This window comes from Triturus cristatus, chromosome 3_2 (genome assembly GCF_964204655.1).
Source record: "Triturus cristatus chromosome 3_2, aTriCri1.1, whole genome shotgun sequence".
In the NCBI taxonomy this organism is placed as follows: domain Eukaryota; kingdom Metazoa; phylum Chordata; class Amphibia; order Caudata; family Salamandridae; genus Triturus; species Triturus cristatus.
The window spans coordinates 946,629,207-946,646,276 of record NC_140584.1 but is presented as its reverse complement, the minus strand read 5'-3'; the positions used below and the strand labels follow the sequence as shown (position 1 = coordinate 946,646,276).

At 48.0% G+C, this 17,070-nt stretch overlaps 1 protein-coding gene across 3 annotated transcripts in view; it reads left to right on the top strand.

The window, feature by feature from the left end:
• Nucleotides 1–17,070, top strand: part of MYO19 (myosin XIX) — a 349,059-nt gene that overhangs the window by 288,693 nt on the left and 43,296 nt on the right. For all 3 annotated transcript variants that reach the window (XM_085649443.1, XM_085649445.1, XM_085649444.1), the window contains exon 21: nucleotides 3,707–3,836. In XM_085649443.1, coding sequence (XP_085505569.1) covers nucleotides 3,707–3,836 — 130 coding nt within the window. The remainder of the gene's footprint in view (nucleotides 1–3,706; nucleotides 3,837–17,070) is intronic.

Here is a 17,070-nt window from a genome sequence, read left to right as displayed (position 1 = left end):
TGGATCGAGAAGAGCTAAAGAGCTGCAAGACAAAGTGAGACCTAAAGGCTGCTGTGAACTTTTGCCGACAAACTCTGCAATCAATAATCACGACCCAGTGACTCGTCCTGCAGCTGGCCAACTTCCAAGAAACCTGGAATTCGCAATTCCTAAGATGCCGCTTAGAGTAGAGGAGTTACTCCCCTGCAGTCCGCCAGAGCTGATACGCAAAGTCCAGTTTACTGTGTTGCTGCTCCCTGGTCAGCCCGACACAACAGCTCCCCAAGAGGAGGACCCTGTGTTCCTAAAGATCAGATCTGTCCCCACACTGAGGGAGAGGAGATTAGGACCAATACTCCAATGTCTCCACAACAAAGCAGCCATCAGGGACGTCCACACCGTAGAGACCCACCTACAGAGTGGCTCAGCTGTCCTAATTTTGCACCCTTAACCGGCAAGACCGAAAACCACAAGGTTCCAAGGCGCACAGAACCCAATTGACCTTTCCACTCTGCACCTGAGCGCGACAGCCTGGGTACTGATGAACCGATTGTGCTCCCTTGTCCCCAGGACCCTTGTGACCCAAGCCGTTGGAAGCTCCCAGACTTGTCCCCAAGTCCCCCACTGCAGACTGCTGTTAGGTGCCCCCCTTTCTCTTTACCGGTGTAGCACGCACAGCTACCAACGCAACCAGAAACTCTGTACCCGGACATCTCAGGGCACGTAACGAGAAACTGCTGGTAGTACTTTGCGCCCTGCGACTCCAAGAACCAAAGGTGACCCCCAGGAGTGGACCGTAAATACCTGTATGCTATCTATGCCTTTTCTCCCATAGGAAAGCAATGTGTGTAAAGGCGCGTTTAGTAACTGTTTTACTTGCCTGCAAGATTCAATATTAAAAAAGTACTTACTTGCAGTTCTTGGTATCAAAATGTATATAAAAATACAACTTATTTTTCTAAATTGGTCTCGGACTTGTTCTTGAGTGTCTCTCTCATTTATTGCCTCTGTGTGTCAACAAATGTTTAGCACTACCCTCTGATATGCCTAACTGCTCGCCCACACTACCCCAAAAGAGAGCATTTGGGATATCATTTGTACCTCTGTAAACCAATTGGGGTTTGCCTGCACTCTGTACACAGTGTACCTCATTTTGATCCACTATATAAAGATCCAGCTTCCTACAACTAGGGACTTGCAGCGGTGCTAAAAATCCTTAGCCAATTGTGAAACAATCAGACACTACTTTGTTATAAGAAAGGAGCACTGCACTTAAGTCTGGTTAGCAGACTTCCGTGCACTGTCCGGGTTGAAAATCAGCATCAAGTAGCTAGAAAGGGGTCTAAAAGTGGGGGGAGAAGTGCAACAAAAGCCCAGTTTCCTACACTCGAGGCACAGAAAAGTGCAAAACATAACTGTCAGCATGCAGATGTGGCGCATATATGCATTTCTGTATTATTACTTCTGGTGTTATGCCATCAAAGAGTCTGACTGCTGTTGAAAATCTGAATTTAGTCTGACACCTAGGGATAGATATTTTATAGGTGAGAAATCTGCAGGTAGAGTACCCACCAGAAAGAGCATTACCAAACGTAAGTAACTTGTTGTTTTGTAGACCTTTTGCACGGCATGTGTGTGATGCATGCCGATATGCAGCAGAACCTCTGGGGTTTACCTACTTCCTGTTGAGTGGAGACTGGAAATACATCAGTTTTGTGTACATATTTGTGTGCATGCACAAGATATGCAAGCTCATTAGCGTAAATATGGCTTTAAAACATGGAGAGTTGCAGTATAAGGAGCACAGAGTTACATGCCCAAGAATGAATAATGCCTGGGCAAATCAAGGTCGCCTGAGCTCTGAGCGTCTTTAAGTTGTGGCTTCATGTGGATGCTGAGTTTGGGCTAGGTTGCATGCTGTGCACGTACAGGTTGGTTTAGGCAATGAACAGGCGGCAGTGCGTTTTAGCTTTTGTTTGGATGGTAGCGAATTGCACTGGAGGGACGTAAATGTATTAACACTGGACAAAATTAATGGCTTGCAGGACACAATTGATGATTGGCCTGAAGCAGGTTTTGGCTGACAATAAAGACCTGGACAGGGTATTAGGGGATAACTTGAGGTTAGTTGATGTGCCCGAAGATGTGGCAGCTGCATATAGAGAAGTTTTTAAGACATGCACTAGCGAACTATACTAGCAAGAGTCCTGAATTGCCGTGTCGGCAACACAATACCGCTGCCGGCTTTGAGTGGTGAGTTGAAGCCCAAGATTCTCAGATCTCCATTTCCCAAGACTTTGGAAGTAAAGGTTCAAGAGACTCCTTTGTTTGCATAATTTCTGTAGGGCTGTTGTAGTGCCAAACAGCACCAAAGCCAGAATGACCAGTTACCTAGATTGACAGCAAGGCCAGTGAGCTGTCACTCAGCATGATTGGTGGTCTTAGCAGACTGCTATATAATATTTTGGCATGTGGTATCCAGGGACTCTTAACATTATGGCAGCCTCTAATACTTCATTTTATACATGGCGCTGGCCCTAGCACCATCAGTGTGCACATGTAACTCATCAAAGAAGTTGAGCTATTACGAGGGTGATTGGGTGTCCCAGACTCAGCGGGACAGTCCTGGTTTTCACCATCAGTCCCAGCAAATTTCAGTAAAATTAGCACATATATCGGTTTTCAGAGAGGTTCAACTGTACACGGAGGTGTTCCAGTATGTGCGGTGTTATTTATATAGACGGTGATGTATGTGGAGGCAGTTTCAGTTTGGGGAAATGTAGGTAATTGAGGATTACTTTTGATAGTGTTGTTTTACATTGAATAACAAATATTATTGACTCTTTATACATCTTGCATGTTTGTGAGAACTAGTTTTAGTTAATCTACAAGGCACTGGAAAGCAACAACTAAGCTGGTTTAATATCAGAATTACAATCTAAAATATGAAAATTAAAAATGGTTCTGCTGATCTTGAAATACTGACTTCCTTGCCCTCAGGTACAAACAAAATTCAGTAATACAAGGACGCTAGAGCTGTAATGTCAGATGAGAAAGTATGTGGATAGATGGCAGCAGACTTTTCACTTCACAAAATACAGCTGGGGTAAAATCTCACTCTTGGAAACACCTTTCTTCAGTCCTCAAATTTATTGTAAGACGTAAACATGTTGGTTCTTAGCCTCATATTACTGTTCTTTTTATGAGACTAAGGGAGACTTTTCACCGGGAATATTTTCATGATGAAATGCATAAGGCTGTTACGCACCTTCTCTATATAGTGTGGCTGATGTCTGGTTCAACAAAGCCACCTTCCATAATCTTTTTATTTTGTTCTTTTGGATTTTAAAAGATGTAATCCAGACATGCATTGCCATTTAGGAGATTCATGTAGGAAAGAGCTGAAGATGCTCCTCTTCAAAGAACACCATTTCACAATGCATCTCCAGCCCACAAACCAACTCCTCTCCTGTCACTCGTTGACTTTGTGCTGAACTTTGACCATGTACAGTGCTCGGCTGCCTTATGGCTAGGTTTGCACTATAGAAATATCACATACATCCGTATATACATACATTCATACAGCATCCAATAGAGGTTTTTCACCAGTGCTTGATTTTGATGAGACTTTTCCTCCCTTGTGGTTTTGTGCATCATTAAAAACAAATTATTATACACATTCTTGTACCATAACTGGATTGATTGTTGCACTCCTTTTATTATGCAGCTCGAACTGCTGGAAGCCAGAAGAGAATCTGTTTTCTCAGCAAAGGCGTTCTGTATTCAGCGTTGCTGGAGAAGGTACAAGCGGAGAAAGATTGCAAAACAGAAGTGGGCCGCAGTTGTTATCCAAGCAGGTAATGTCATCAATGAGGAGCAGCGTTATTCTTAATATGTAGCTTTGAGTGAATGAATGCATCATTAAATGACAAATGAAAGTTAAAACTGTGTTTGATGCGCCCGGCTAAAGATGTAAAATATAATGTGCAAAAATATAAAATGGCTTTGGGATGAAAGCCAGGTTTATAATCGGAGTTTGAACATGGCTAAATGATAGTAATCAGATTGTGGCAGGAAAACCCATTCATATGAGGAATGATGGAAGTTTCTGTGTGCCAAGGAATAATCGTTCATGTAATGATTTGGCAGTGGACTAGTGATAAGAAACTGGCTGAATGATAGGTCTCTGATGAACACTTTTAACTGCAAATTCCTTACCTTATGAATCTCCCCAAGTGACAAATTGGATTTGGAAAACTTTCTGCAATCACTTCTGTATACTGTAGGTAACAATATCGGCCTCCGTCTCACCACTGGACATGACTACACCAAGCCGCACATAGGAGCTCATTTCAGTTCCTTCTTTTCCTTGCCCTTTCATTTGATTCTGGAGCTCCGCAAGGAGCGGCTCCTCCGTTATGGCTGAGGAGCGTCATCCACCCTGCCAACAGCTGCAAACACAAAAAATAAAATGATGATAAAACTCTATTATTGACATTTTATTTTTCTTCAGGAGCGGAGTCTTAGGGGCGGGGCCAACATGACATGAGCACTGAAGGAGGAGTGGTAGGCACTGCTGCAAGTGCCCATGTCTGTTTGCCGGCTATCTTAGGATGGCCAATTCAACATGCGCTCTGAGATTCCTCAAACCCGAGCAGCGTTGCTGGGTAGAGAGAACAGCCGGCACAGGCGCCAGTCTCTCTGGGAGTGCAAATTCAGCCCGCTCAGGCCAATCCCTTTGCTTCTCTCATGCTGATATTACCAGCATGATAGCACTGTCTGGATTGGCCATAGGGGAGTCTTGGAGCATGTGCTTAGTAGCAGAAGGATGGCAGCAGCAGGTACGTGCTTTTATATTTTTATTTATTGTTACTGTATGTCCCTGCGCTGCCCCACCACTTTCATCATATAGCAGCCGCTATGGAGCTCCACTCCTATTTATATTTTTTGTACCATGCTTTGCTAAGCTCTTCCAAGTGACAGTGTGCATTGATTTCTCCCCCTAAAACAATAGGTTTGAGGCATATGAGCTGCAGATTATACACTGTGCATAGCTCGCCATCTGGTGTTGGGCCCGGATGTTTGCAGTTAGTTTTTCCTCTTGGAAAGTCTTTGGAAGTCACGAGTTCGGTGACTCCTCCCTTGGTTCGTATTGCGCATGGGCTTCGGCTCCATCCACAGATTGTTTTTTTTCCGCCATCGGGCTCGGATGTAATACTTCGCGCTCCGGTTCCGAACTTTCCAGTTCAACGATCGACGCAAAATCCTCGCTCATCGAGATCCTTCAGATAATAAATCATCTTCATCACCTTCTCTTCGGCACTTCTTCGATTCTGGTCGTCGACGGCAGCCTTCGGGCCTATTCCGGCTCCCGTCTCGGCTGATGGAAAGAACTCCTTTCAAGAAGTGCCCTCGATGTGGGTCCAAGTTTCCCCACACCGATCTCCACGAGGTGTGCAACCTCTGCATCTCCCCTGAACACGAGGCTCGAGACTGTCCCGCCTGCAAGTCTTTTTGCTCTAAAAAGACTATTCGAGATCGACGGGCTAGACGCAACATGGCGCACTCCTCGACCTCCGCTCCAGTCGACATCTTCGGGGACGACGTCGAAGCTCCGGGACAGCAGGACATCGAGGAAGAGGATGACTACCTCGTCAGTGCTTCCGAGGCCGACGACTCCGATGTGGAGGACATCACCCCGGCGCAGGGGGTCGTGGGTACAATACCCCCTCCCACACCCACGCCGATACCCACAAAGGCTTCGGTCACACCTTCGCCTTTGGGCCTAGGTAAGACCAAGGATACTGCTTCTCACACCCCACCTTCGGGCCCGGTAAAGAAGCCTATTAAGCCTTCCGGCAGCTCGGGCTCGAGCCAGCCTACTATAGGTGCCGAAAAACACCCTTCGGCACCGAAGAAAAGATCGGCCTCCATCTCCACACCGAACCCAGTACCAAAGCCTTCGGTGTCGAAACCTGCCCTGCCGGTGCCGACCAAACATCACAAGGCCCTCGGCACCGACACGCCCGTGCCGAAGCCTTCTTCGGCGCCGACCAAAAAATCGGAGGTCCCAAAGAAGCACGGCTTGGACAAGCCTAAAAAGCCGTCGGCCCCGAAAACTTCGGCGCCGACCGAGCCACCAGTGTCGCAAGAACTTTTTACACCGGATCCTCTCCAAAAGACTCTCACCAAGGATCCAAAAACTGGACTTTTGACATTGTCTACAAAAAAGAGACACTTGGGCAAACCAGCTCCACATCCAAAGAGGAAAGACACTGCTACCTCTCCTTTCAGAGTGCCTTCCCCACCTCCTCCACCCTCCCCACCTCTACCCTCTCCACCCCCGCCTCATCGTTCCCCAACCTTGTCTCCTGTCCCAGACGACTTAGGAGACCCATTTTACGATCCAGCAGATGTGCCACAGGATCCCACCCATACTGGATCTCCAGACCCATGGGATGACTATAATAATCCGGACATCCCAGATGTCCCACAGGATGACCTTTACCCATCTAGGCCATCCCCACCTGAAGGCTCCTTGGGTTTTCACCACCTATTACAAAGGGCGGCACACTACCAATGGGTGGAGTTACACACTGACCCAGTAGAGGAGGATTTTCTCCTAGACACCTTTGACGACGCACATAGGTCTACCGCCATCCTACCTATGTTAAAAGGGGTAATTAAACATGCACCGGAGGTCTTTAAAGACCCAGTCAGGGCCAGGGTCCTAAACCCCCGTATAGAGAAGAAATACAAAGCCGCCCCCACAGACCCTTCATATATTAAAGGCCCTGCACCTTTGGATTCCCTAGTGGTATCTACAGCTATAAAACGCTCCAATTCTCAGGCGTCAGGCGAAGCACCTCCACCTGACAAAGAGTCCAAGCTCCTAGACGCGTCAGGGAGGCGCACTGCGTCACAAGCCGCCAACATATGGCGTATCGCCAACACGCAAGCGCTATTGGCCAGATACGACAGGGCACATTACGATGCGTTAGAGACCATCATGCACCATCTCCCTGAAAAATATAAGAACAGGGCCAATGAATTGATCCAAGAGGGAAAACTAATAACTAATACCTCTATTCGCTGTGCCCTAGATGCAGCAGACACAGCCTCCAGGGCCATAAACACCAGTGTCCTTCTACGTCGCCATGCCGGGCTCAGAGTTTCAGGTTTTAAACCTGAGGTACAAGCCTCTATATTAAATCACCCATTCGACCAAGATCATCTATTTGGCCCAAAAGTTGACGAAGCCCTCAAAGATGAAAAAAGATACTGACACGGCGAAATCCATGGGAGCCCTACAGTCACACACTCCTAGGTGCTCCTTTCGCCGCTCTTCCTTTCGAGGCTCGCGCAGAGGCTACTCCTCGGATACTGCATCCACGTCCTACAAATCCCCTCCTCAATCTACCTTCACAAAGGGTTATCAAAGAGGCGGATACAGAGGAAATAATAATAAGGGCAGAGGCAAGACAAATACCGCCCGCTCTGCCACACCTACTACCCAATGACTTTCCCCCACTCCCTCTAGACCATTCCACTCCGGTCGGGGGCAGAATACAACATTTCCTTCACGTCTGGGAGACAATCACCTCAGACAGATGGGTGACACAAATTATTCAGTCAGGGTATTGCTTAGAACTAACATCTGCCCCCCCTAACATTCCACCCAGGCACCGCCCTATTTCTCAAGAACATACTGCACTGCTAAAACAGGAGGTGATCTCCCTCCTGCAAAAGGGAGCCATAGAGCAGGTCCCCATAAATCAGCAAAATTTAGGGGTCTACTCCCTGTACTGTCGCATTCCAAAGACAGACGAGACTCTACGACCTATCCTAGATCTCAGACCTCTAAAAACTTACATACATTCGGACCATTTTCACATGGTAACCCTTCAACAGGTTCTCCCACTTCTTTCCCAGAACGATTTTCTCACCACTCTGGACTTGAAAGACGCATACTTTCATATCCCAGTCTCACAGAAAGTACCTCAGATTTGTGGTGGACGGGCAACATTACCAGTTCAAGGTGCTCCCGTTCGGGGTAACAACAGCACCAAGGGTTTTCACCAAGTGCCTAGCAGTAGTGGCTGCACACCTCAGAAGACAGCACGTTCATGTCTTCCCGTATCTGGACGACTGGCTAATAAAAGCCACGTCCTACGATCAATGTGTGCAACACACCGCCGCTACAGTCCAACTACTCCATCAGCTAGGTTTCGCGGTGAACCATCAAAAATCCCACCTGGTACCATCCCACACAAAACAATACCTAGGTGCCACCATAGACACCTCAAAAGCCATAGCCTATCCCAATTCTGCCAGGATAGCAAAGATACAGGCTCTGCGTCAAAAATTCATATCTCAACACTCTCTCCCTGCAAGAGTATTTATGCAACTGATAGGGATGATGGCCTCTTGCATCTTCATAGTGCCCCATGCAAGACTCCAAATGCGTCTACTCCAGGAGTGCTTAGCGCGCCAGTGGAACCAGGCCCAGGGACAACTGGCAGATCTGGTGTTGGTAGACGGTCGCACCCATCGCTCTCTGCAGTGGTGGAACACCACAAACCTTTCCAGAGGTCGACCGTTCCTGGACCCGGTCCCACAAATAATCCTTACAACAGACGCATCGCTCTCCGGCTGGGGAGCTCATCTGTTACATCTCACAGTACAGGGCACATGGACGCCACAACAGAAGTTACTCCACATCAACCATCTGGAGTTACTTGCAATCTTCCTCGCCCTAAAATCCTTCCAGACGCTCATTTCAGGCAAGGCAGTCCTCATTCGCACAGACAACATGACTGCCATGTACTACATTCAAAAGCAAGGGGGCACACACTCTCCACAGCTCTCTGTTGGCTCAGAGCATATGGAGATGGGCAATTCCACAAAAAATCTTTCTCCTGGCCCAACACGTCCCAGGAGTCCAAAACACCGTGGCAGATCTGCTCAGCAGACAGACGCAGCAGATCCACGAGTGGGAACTTCACCCACAAATTCTTCACCCGTTCTTTCAGAAGTGGGGGCATCCACACATAGACCTATTCGCCACCCACAAAAACAAAAAATGCCCAAGCTTCGCCGCCAGATATCCACACCCATTGTCCAAAGGCAATGCAATATGGATGAACTGGTCAAACAAATTTGCATACGCTTTTCCACCTCTCCCACTAATTCCATTAGTGGTGCGAAAGCTACAACAGCATTCCCTAACACTGATCCTAGTAGCTCCAACATGGGCCAGACAACCGTGGCACACCACACTGCTGGAACTCTCAGTAGTACCACACCAAAAGCTACACCTCTCACCATGCCTCCTAACCCAGAACCATGGAGAGATCAGGCACCCGGACCCAGCTCAGCTCAACCTTGCGATCTGGCTCCTGAGGTCCTAGAATTCGGATACCTTAACCTTCCCCCTGATTGCATGAATATTATCAGGGAAGCTAGACGCCCTACTAGTAGGGCATGCTATGCGGCAAAGTGGAAAAGATTTGTTGTTTACTGCCACAACAACACAATCAATCCTTTAAATGTGTCCATACAGCACATCATGTTATTTACTCCACCTACAACAGTGTAACCTAGCATATACTTCCATTAGGTTACACCTTGCTGCCATTGCTGCTTACTTACAGAACAGGCAACACCTATCACTTTTCAAAGTTCCTGCCATCAAAGCCTTCATGGAAGGCCTCAAAAGAGTAATTCCACCCAGAGTACCACCCTCGCCTGTCTGGAATTTGAATATAGTTCTCACACGGTTAATGGGACCCCCTTTCGAACCATTACAGAAATGTGAGCTCCAATTTCTCACATGGAAAACAGCTTTTCTAGTGGCCATCACTTTCCTCAGAAGGGTTAGTGAAATACAAGCACTCACTATACAGGAACCTTTTCTCCAAATGCATCAGAACAAGGTTGTACTCCGCACCAACCCAAAATTTCTACCCAAGGTCATTTCGCCATTCCATCTAATCCAGTCGGTAGAATTACCAGTCTTTTTCTCACAACCTCAAACCGTTGCGGAAAGAGCGTTACACACACTGGATGTTAAAAGGGCTCTACTTTACTACATCCAACGTACACAACCTTTCAGGAAAACCAAACAGCTATTTGTCTCCTTCTCTCCACCACATAAAGGCAACCCTATTTCTAAATCAGGGATAGCTAGGTGGATTGTAAAATGCATACAAATTTGCTACCACCAAGCAAAGCGAACGCTATCGGTTCCCCCTAAAGCCCACTCTACAAGAAAGATAGGGGCTTCTATGGCTTCTCTAGGAAACATACCACTAGATGACATCTGCAAAGCAGCCACATGGTCAACACCGCACACTTTCACAAAACATTACTGTGTAGATGTGCAAACCAAGCAACAAGCTAGTGTGGGCCAGGCTGTACTAAAAACACTGTTCCAAACAACTGCAACGGATGCCGGTGGTCGCCGCTAGGGTTGGGTACTGCTAAATCTGCAGCTCATATGCCTCGAACGGAATATGCTACTTACCAGTATGCATCTGTTCTTGGCATGTAGAGCTGCAGATCTATACACGCCCACCCGCCTCCCCGGCTACCTGTATCCGTTCCAGTCTTATCTTATTTAGATACAACACACATGGGTTTCTTTACTGTTTCCACTACGCTCCATCTTTCCCTGCTGGCGAAAAACAATCTGAGGATGGAGCCGAAGCCCATGCGCAATACGAACCAAGGGAGGAGTCACCGAACTCGTGACTTCCAAAGACTTTCCAAGAGGAAAAGCAAACTGCAAACATCCGGGCCCAACACCAGATGGCGAGCTATGCACAGTGTCTAGATCTGTAGCTCTACATGCCAAGAACAGATGCATACTGGTAAGTAGCATATTCCTTATTAAATCTTACCATACTTGCAGCAAGTAATATTGGTTGCAAACCAACATAGCGTCTGCCTTTTGTGCCTTAATAACGAAAATGACTCCATGTCCTGTGATACATGTTCCCTGATGTCTCCAAAGGCCATCAGAGAGCAGTAAGCAAAACTCTTTGCTGCAGAACAAGAAATGGGGTCGGTCCTGTTTGAGGTTGCAGGGCCATTCCCGGTCTGCTGGCCATCTTCTAGTATGTCCAGGACAATGTTGAAAGACAAGTCTAAATGCAATCACAAGAAGTCCAAACGAGGCTGTTCACCTCTACACTGCACCAGTTCCTGGGAGAAGTCCCATATAGAGTGCTTGAAGAAGTTGATCTCTGATTGCATCCTCTGATTTGTACCCAGTTCTGGCCCTGAAGCTGATACACCCTGAATTCCTTGGCCTATGAGGGGGGCGGGGGAGAGGGGAGGGGAATGCATGGAATTTACCATGCAGAGCCCGAAGGGAAGCCCAGAATCTGAAATATGTGAAAACATGAAGTGGGTGTGTTGTGAGTGCATAAGTAGTGTCGCATCGGGAGAAATTGTTCCTCCAGATAGGTCTGCCATTGTGTGTAACCGTAATCAAGCTAGCAGGCAGCATGTTCCATCAGTTAGCACTGATGGGAGATGTGGGTGACCATTCAGGGGGCATATTACAGATATAGAGAAAGTTCAGACGGGCATGTGTGCGCAATCTGTCCCATGACCAGGTCATGCAGGCAGTGGTATTGAATGTTGAACGAGGGCGGGAGGGCAGTAAGTATAGTGTAGTACATAGTGGATAAGGAGCCTTGTTGTCTCGCTCAATGGCTGAGTGGCTGGAATGGAGGCAGGTGATTCCAGTAGTGCGCAAAGTCTGTTTGTGCTCAATAATAATTAAGTTCCATGTCTGGGATGGGTGGCTGCCCTGTTCAAATAGGAGAGTCAAAGTCTCCCAGGTGAACCTCCATTGTTTCCCGTCCCAGGCTAATGTGATAAGGTGCGTGCAGAGTCTACGAAAGAAATGTGCCGGGAGGGGTATGGGAATGTTAATGAAAAGGTAGAGGAACTTGGGGAGAACAGGCATCTTGGCAATAGCAACTCTCCCTGCCATGGATAATGGTAGGTGAGTCCAGATTGGCACACAGTCCTCAAGCCATGCCATTCGCTTACCAGAGTTGGCCTTTTTATATCCTCAATGTTCCTGCTGAACCCTATTCCCAAATTGCAGACTGTCCCATCTGCCCACTGCAGGGGGTAGTCAGTGGTAAAGTGGTCAGCCGCTGCAGTGAGAGGGAACATCACTGATTTAGACCAGTTTATATGAACTCCAGCGAGGCCGCAGAAGCGAATGACCTCATGAAGCACAGGGGATATATTGAGTTGCAGGTCCCACAAATAGCACGTGACTCCATCCGCAAATAGAAACTAGAATGTGCCTGCTGCAGAAGGCGAGTCCCCTTTGTGAATGATGTTGCCATAACCGGCTGCCAAGGACTCCATGGCAATGCCAAATAAAAAGGGTGACAAGGGGCATCCTTGTCTGATGCCCCTGGTCACAGGGAAGGAGCAGTAATTTCATCTTTAATGTGCAATCTGGCGGATGGAGAAGTTTAATCCAGTCCACAAAGCGAGGACTAAGCACCAAGAGCTGCAGCAACTGGAACAAGAAGGGCTACACCAAAGAGTCAAACTACTTATGGCGTTCAGTAGAAAAGCCGCAGCCTTGGCTGGGAATCAATGGAGTGCAAGTGTGCAAACATGGTGCATAGATTATGTGCCGTGTTATGTCTAAGTATGCATTTCGACTGGACCGGGCAGACGATGTCCGGTAACAGTAGTGTCAGACGGGTAGCCACTAATTTGACGAGAATTTTGTCATTAACATTGATCATTGACAGCGGTTGGTAGGAGTTATAGACGGCTTTCCAGGTTTCAGAATGGTAATGATTACCACTTTGCGTAATGTAGGGTGTAGGCTTCTCGCTTTAAGGGCCTATTCGTAAACAGCCAACAGATTGCGGGGCAAGGATCTATGCATTCTCTTTGTAAAAGGACACAGTGCGACCATCCAACCCCAGTACCGTCTCATCCAGAATACTCTATCTTCTGAATTACAACCTCCACCGAAAGGGGATGTCGAGATACTGCCGGAGTGCATTATCAAACCCTTGCAATTGAATGAAATCAAGGTACTGTCCAAGTAGATCTGGGTTGTGAGTTATCCTTGAGGTAGGAAGATTTGTATAGAGGTTGTCATGGTGCTTTTAAGGCCCTCTGGATTGGAATGCAGAATTTGGTGGTCATCCAGCAATTCAGTGATATATTCACTGGCCCATGGGTGACGAAGTAATCTGGCCAGCGTATACTGGGCTCTGCCCCCCTCACCATAACTCCGAGCCACAGCATCTTTGCTGAGATAGTGTCTCTCCCGAGAAGCCTTCTCATCAGATTCGCTGAGCTTCTGCTTGATTGAGCCAAGTATACGTGCGTCCCCCCCTACCTCCACCCCACCAAAGAAAGCCACCTCGAGGGTTCGAAGATCAGATTAGAGATTGGCAAGTCGCGCATGTATCACTTTCAAGAGCCCAGCCTGCTTGGCACTACATGCACCCCATGTTACGACCTTGAAGGCCTCCCACAAAGTGGCGGCAGAGGTTACATTGTGGGAGAAGTATTCCAGGATATCAGCTTGAAGTTAGTTACGGAAAACCGGATCGTAGAGAGCAGTTGCAACGACCTTCCAAGAGTGTGCCTTGTCACGTATCTCAGGGAGGGCAAGCTCAAGAAGGACTGGTGTTTGATCGGTGAGGGTTTTGGGGAAGTGCTCAGTCGTCACAGACCAGGGGACTACACCCCTTGTTATTAACCAGTAGTCAATCCTAGTCTGGGTGTTATGAGTAGGTCCCATACAAGAGTCCTCTCTGTCTTGGGTATGGCTAAGTCGCCATACCGTAATAAGCCTGTGGTCTTTGGCGATGAGGCGTAATTGAGTCACTGCCCCTAGATGTGGCCTTTTCGTGTCGCTCGATCGGTCAAGATGTCGGTTCAGCACCACATTGAAGTCTCCACCCCACACGGCAGTTGCAGGCTCCACACTACCGACCTATCAACATGGCGCCCATAAACTGAAGCCAGTGTTAGGAGCCGACCCTGCAGCATGACATGGAGAACAACATATCTACCCTTTGTATGACAGATAGATGGACGTGTACGCCACTGGAATTTGTTTCGCCGATACCAGGCCTGCAAATCATCATGCTTGTTTTTGATTACCTCCAAAGCGTTCTCCATCCACAGGAGGTGCTGGTTTGTGGCTGTGTGTGTGTCCTCGACCTCCAACACCAGCGTCTCTGGTTGGTCGATGCGCCCACCATGTTTGCCTAGTTGTTCCTTCATATGATTGAGCCTGGTCCTGAGGAGATCTATCTTAGTGTCTATTACATGAAGGCTATGTTTCAAGTCAGAAAACATGTCTTTAATGCCCTGGTCAACTGGGGAAGTAGCCTCTAAAAGAGCATCTCGCAGCAGGGCCTCTGAGGTCATGTCGGCAGCACCCTCACCATGTCGAGCATGAAAGCAAAGATTTGGCTGCTTTGCGCCGTGTTCACCCATCTTGGATGGGTTGGGGTGGCTGGCACCTCAGACAGGAGGAATAGATCGCAGGGACAGCATGATAATCTACCAGCCAGCAAGCCGGATCCCACCTCACCCCTAGAGATATGAGAGGGCACGAGCATACCCGGACCCTGGTCACTCCACGAATACACTAGCTTCCGCGCCCACTGGCAACGACGGTCCAGTATTGAGTCCCTTGGGGCGCGACAACCACAGCAGCGCCCTGCAAGCGAACAGGCACCGCCCAATCCGCAAAGGCAGTCCACTGAGGCACCAGAACTGCTGCGGCACAGGCCCTCTGCTTGGCTCACGTGCATTAGCAAGGCCCAGTCTGCACAGACCTGGCAAACAGAGCAGGCCACACTCGTGTCTAGGGATACGCTTTGAAAATTATGGTATTGAGCCAAAAAACTTTTCGAACTTTGTCCTGTGCCAAAAACAATGAACTACATCTACCACGATGCTCAGAGGTAATGCCGCTGCGATGTGAAGTCAGTGTGCTCCCACCCCCTTTTTCACACTCGTTCCCTTGCCTGCTGCCACAAGTGCCTTGCGGCTGGCTGTTCTCACCCACTGGGCTCAGATCACCCCTGCTGCGCCAGCCACGCACCTCTGGCACACAGCAGCTCTGGCAGGCAGCAACCAGTCAAAGCTCACACCCCCTCCGGAGGCTCGTCAAGGCCCGATAGGCCGCAACAACGCAGGAGAGGACACCCTCCCCTCTCAGCCTCAGTACGACCTCTCACAAAGATATTTTTGAGTCCAGCATGTTTGGGTTGCCCCCTGCAGCGTCGACAGTCAGCAGGAGAGGCCCATCCATGCAGGAGATCAAGACCGATTGTCCTCTCCGCCGGCAGAGCTGCATTAGGCAATGGCCATCTTTACTGCGAGGCTCCCATTTGTTCAGATCTTACTGGATCTGAGGCTTCTTGGGCTCTTGTCATACTACTATTACTCATGCCTGTTGACACATACAGGTTCTTCAATGGAACGTTCGCCATGAGTGACTCAAGCACTATGGATGCCTTTTGGGTAACATCTGAATTTCGGAAGAGGTGACCAAGGATTGGTGGTGATGGGTGCTCACCTGATGTGCGGCAGTCTGTAGTTAGCAAAGCCAGAGTTTATGGTGGTGACTAGCACATCATCTCTGGTGTGGTGAAGGGCCCATCTGGATGATGCGGTGATCAGGGACCTCTCGTCACCAAAGGAACAGTGTCATCTCAGCAAACTTATGAAGTTGCAAGCCATCCGGCTGACCATCAAGGCTTTATTCTCCTTCAGGGCAGGTCAGTTTAGGTACAGATGGATAAAAGATCAGCATGTGGTACTTCAACAAGCATGAATACGTGGGATCCCATGCTCTTGTGTGGAGGCCCAGAGGCTTTGGAGGTTTCTGGAACCGCTAGGGATATCCCTGATGGTCCATCACCTTACAGGGTCCCTTGTATTCAGGGCTGACTAAAGGGCGTTTTCCGTATGGGGCATGCATGTGGTTTCCATTTGTTACTGCCTAGATTGCTCAGTTCCCAACCTTTTGTGCCTTTGGGTTTCCTCCTTGTGGATCCCAAGGGAATGTGTTTCACCTTCAGTGGTTCTGAGGTGTACATGTTTCCAGTTATGCCGCTGATGTTACAGTTACTGAAGGAGTTCAAGCAGAAGATCGGGCTCAGCTCATTCTTTTAGTCATGGACTGGGATTGGATGGGCTGGTACTAAAGGCTACTGAATCACTCTGATTTGTCTGCCTCTTCGGTTTGACCTGCTGTACCAGGAGCAGGGTAGATGCCTGGTCACAAACCTTCATAATGTATACCTCCATGTGTTAAGATTGAGTGGAATCGAATCAACTGAGTAGATTTGATCTCGCATCAGAAAAGGTGGATGTAATTTCAGCTGCTCTCTTTCCTTCCTCAAAGTCCATTTATTATGGTTGTTGGTCTAAATTTACCATCTTGTGTGAGGAGAAGCAGGTTGACTATCTAAAAGCTAAACTGTGTGATGTACTTATGTTTATTTAATTGTTGGCCCTGTAAGGTTTGCTGTAGGCATTATGAAAGGTTACTTCTCTGCCATATTGGACATACTTCATTTGCCGGATGAGTCCTCTTTTTCAATTCACCTGTTCCAATGCTTTTGAAAGAGCTTCAGCATGTTTACATTGCCCCCTTCAGTATGCTGTAGTGGGATCTAAACCAAATTCCCACTTTTCTGATGTGTGCTCCATTCGAGGCTCTGCACAGTTGTATCCTGAGGCTCGTGACTCTGAAGACTGTTACTCAATGCAGCTATTTCTATGTGTTGCGCCATTGAAATGTAGGCATTATTGTTCCAGTCTCTGTATACCACCTTTCTTTGATTGACACATTAGTGCTTGAACTCATGCCTTCTTTATTGCATAAGTGGTTTCGCCTTTTCATGTGGGGCAGTACGTCACACTTCCCTTGTTCTTCTTGCTGCTGCAGCCCTCTAAGAAGGAGGATCCTAATTGTGCTTCTCAGACCCACTCTAGGAAAGGGCCTCTCTTTAACGTGGTCACCCCCACTTTTTGCCTAGTATTTGATGCAACTTTGACTGAACTGCA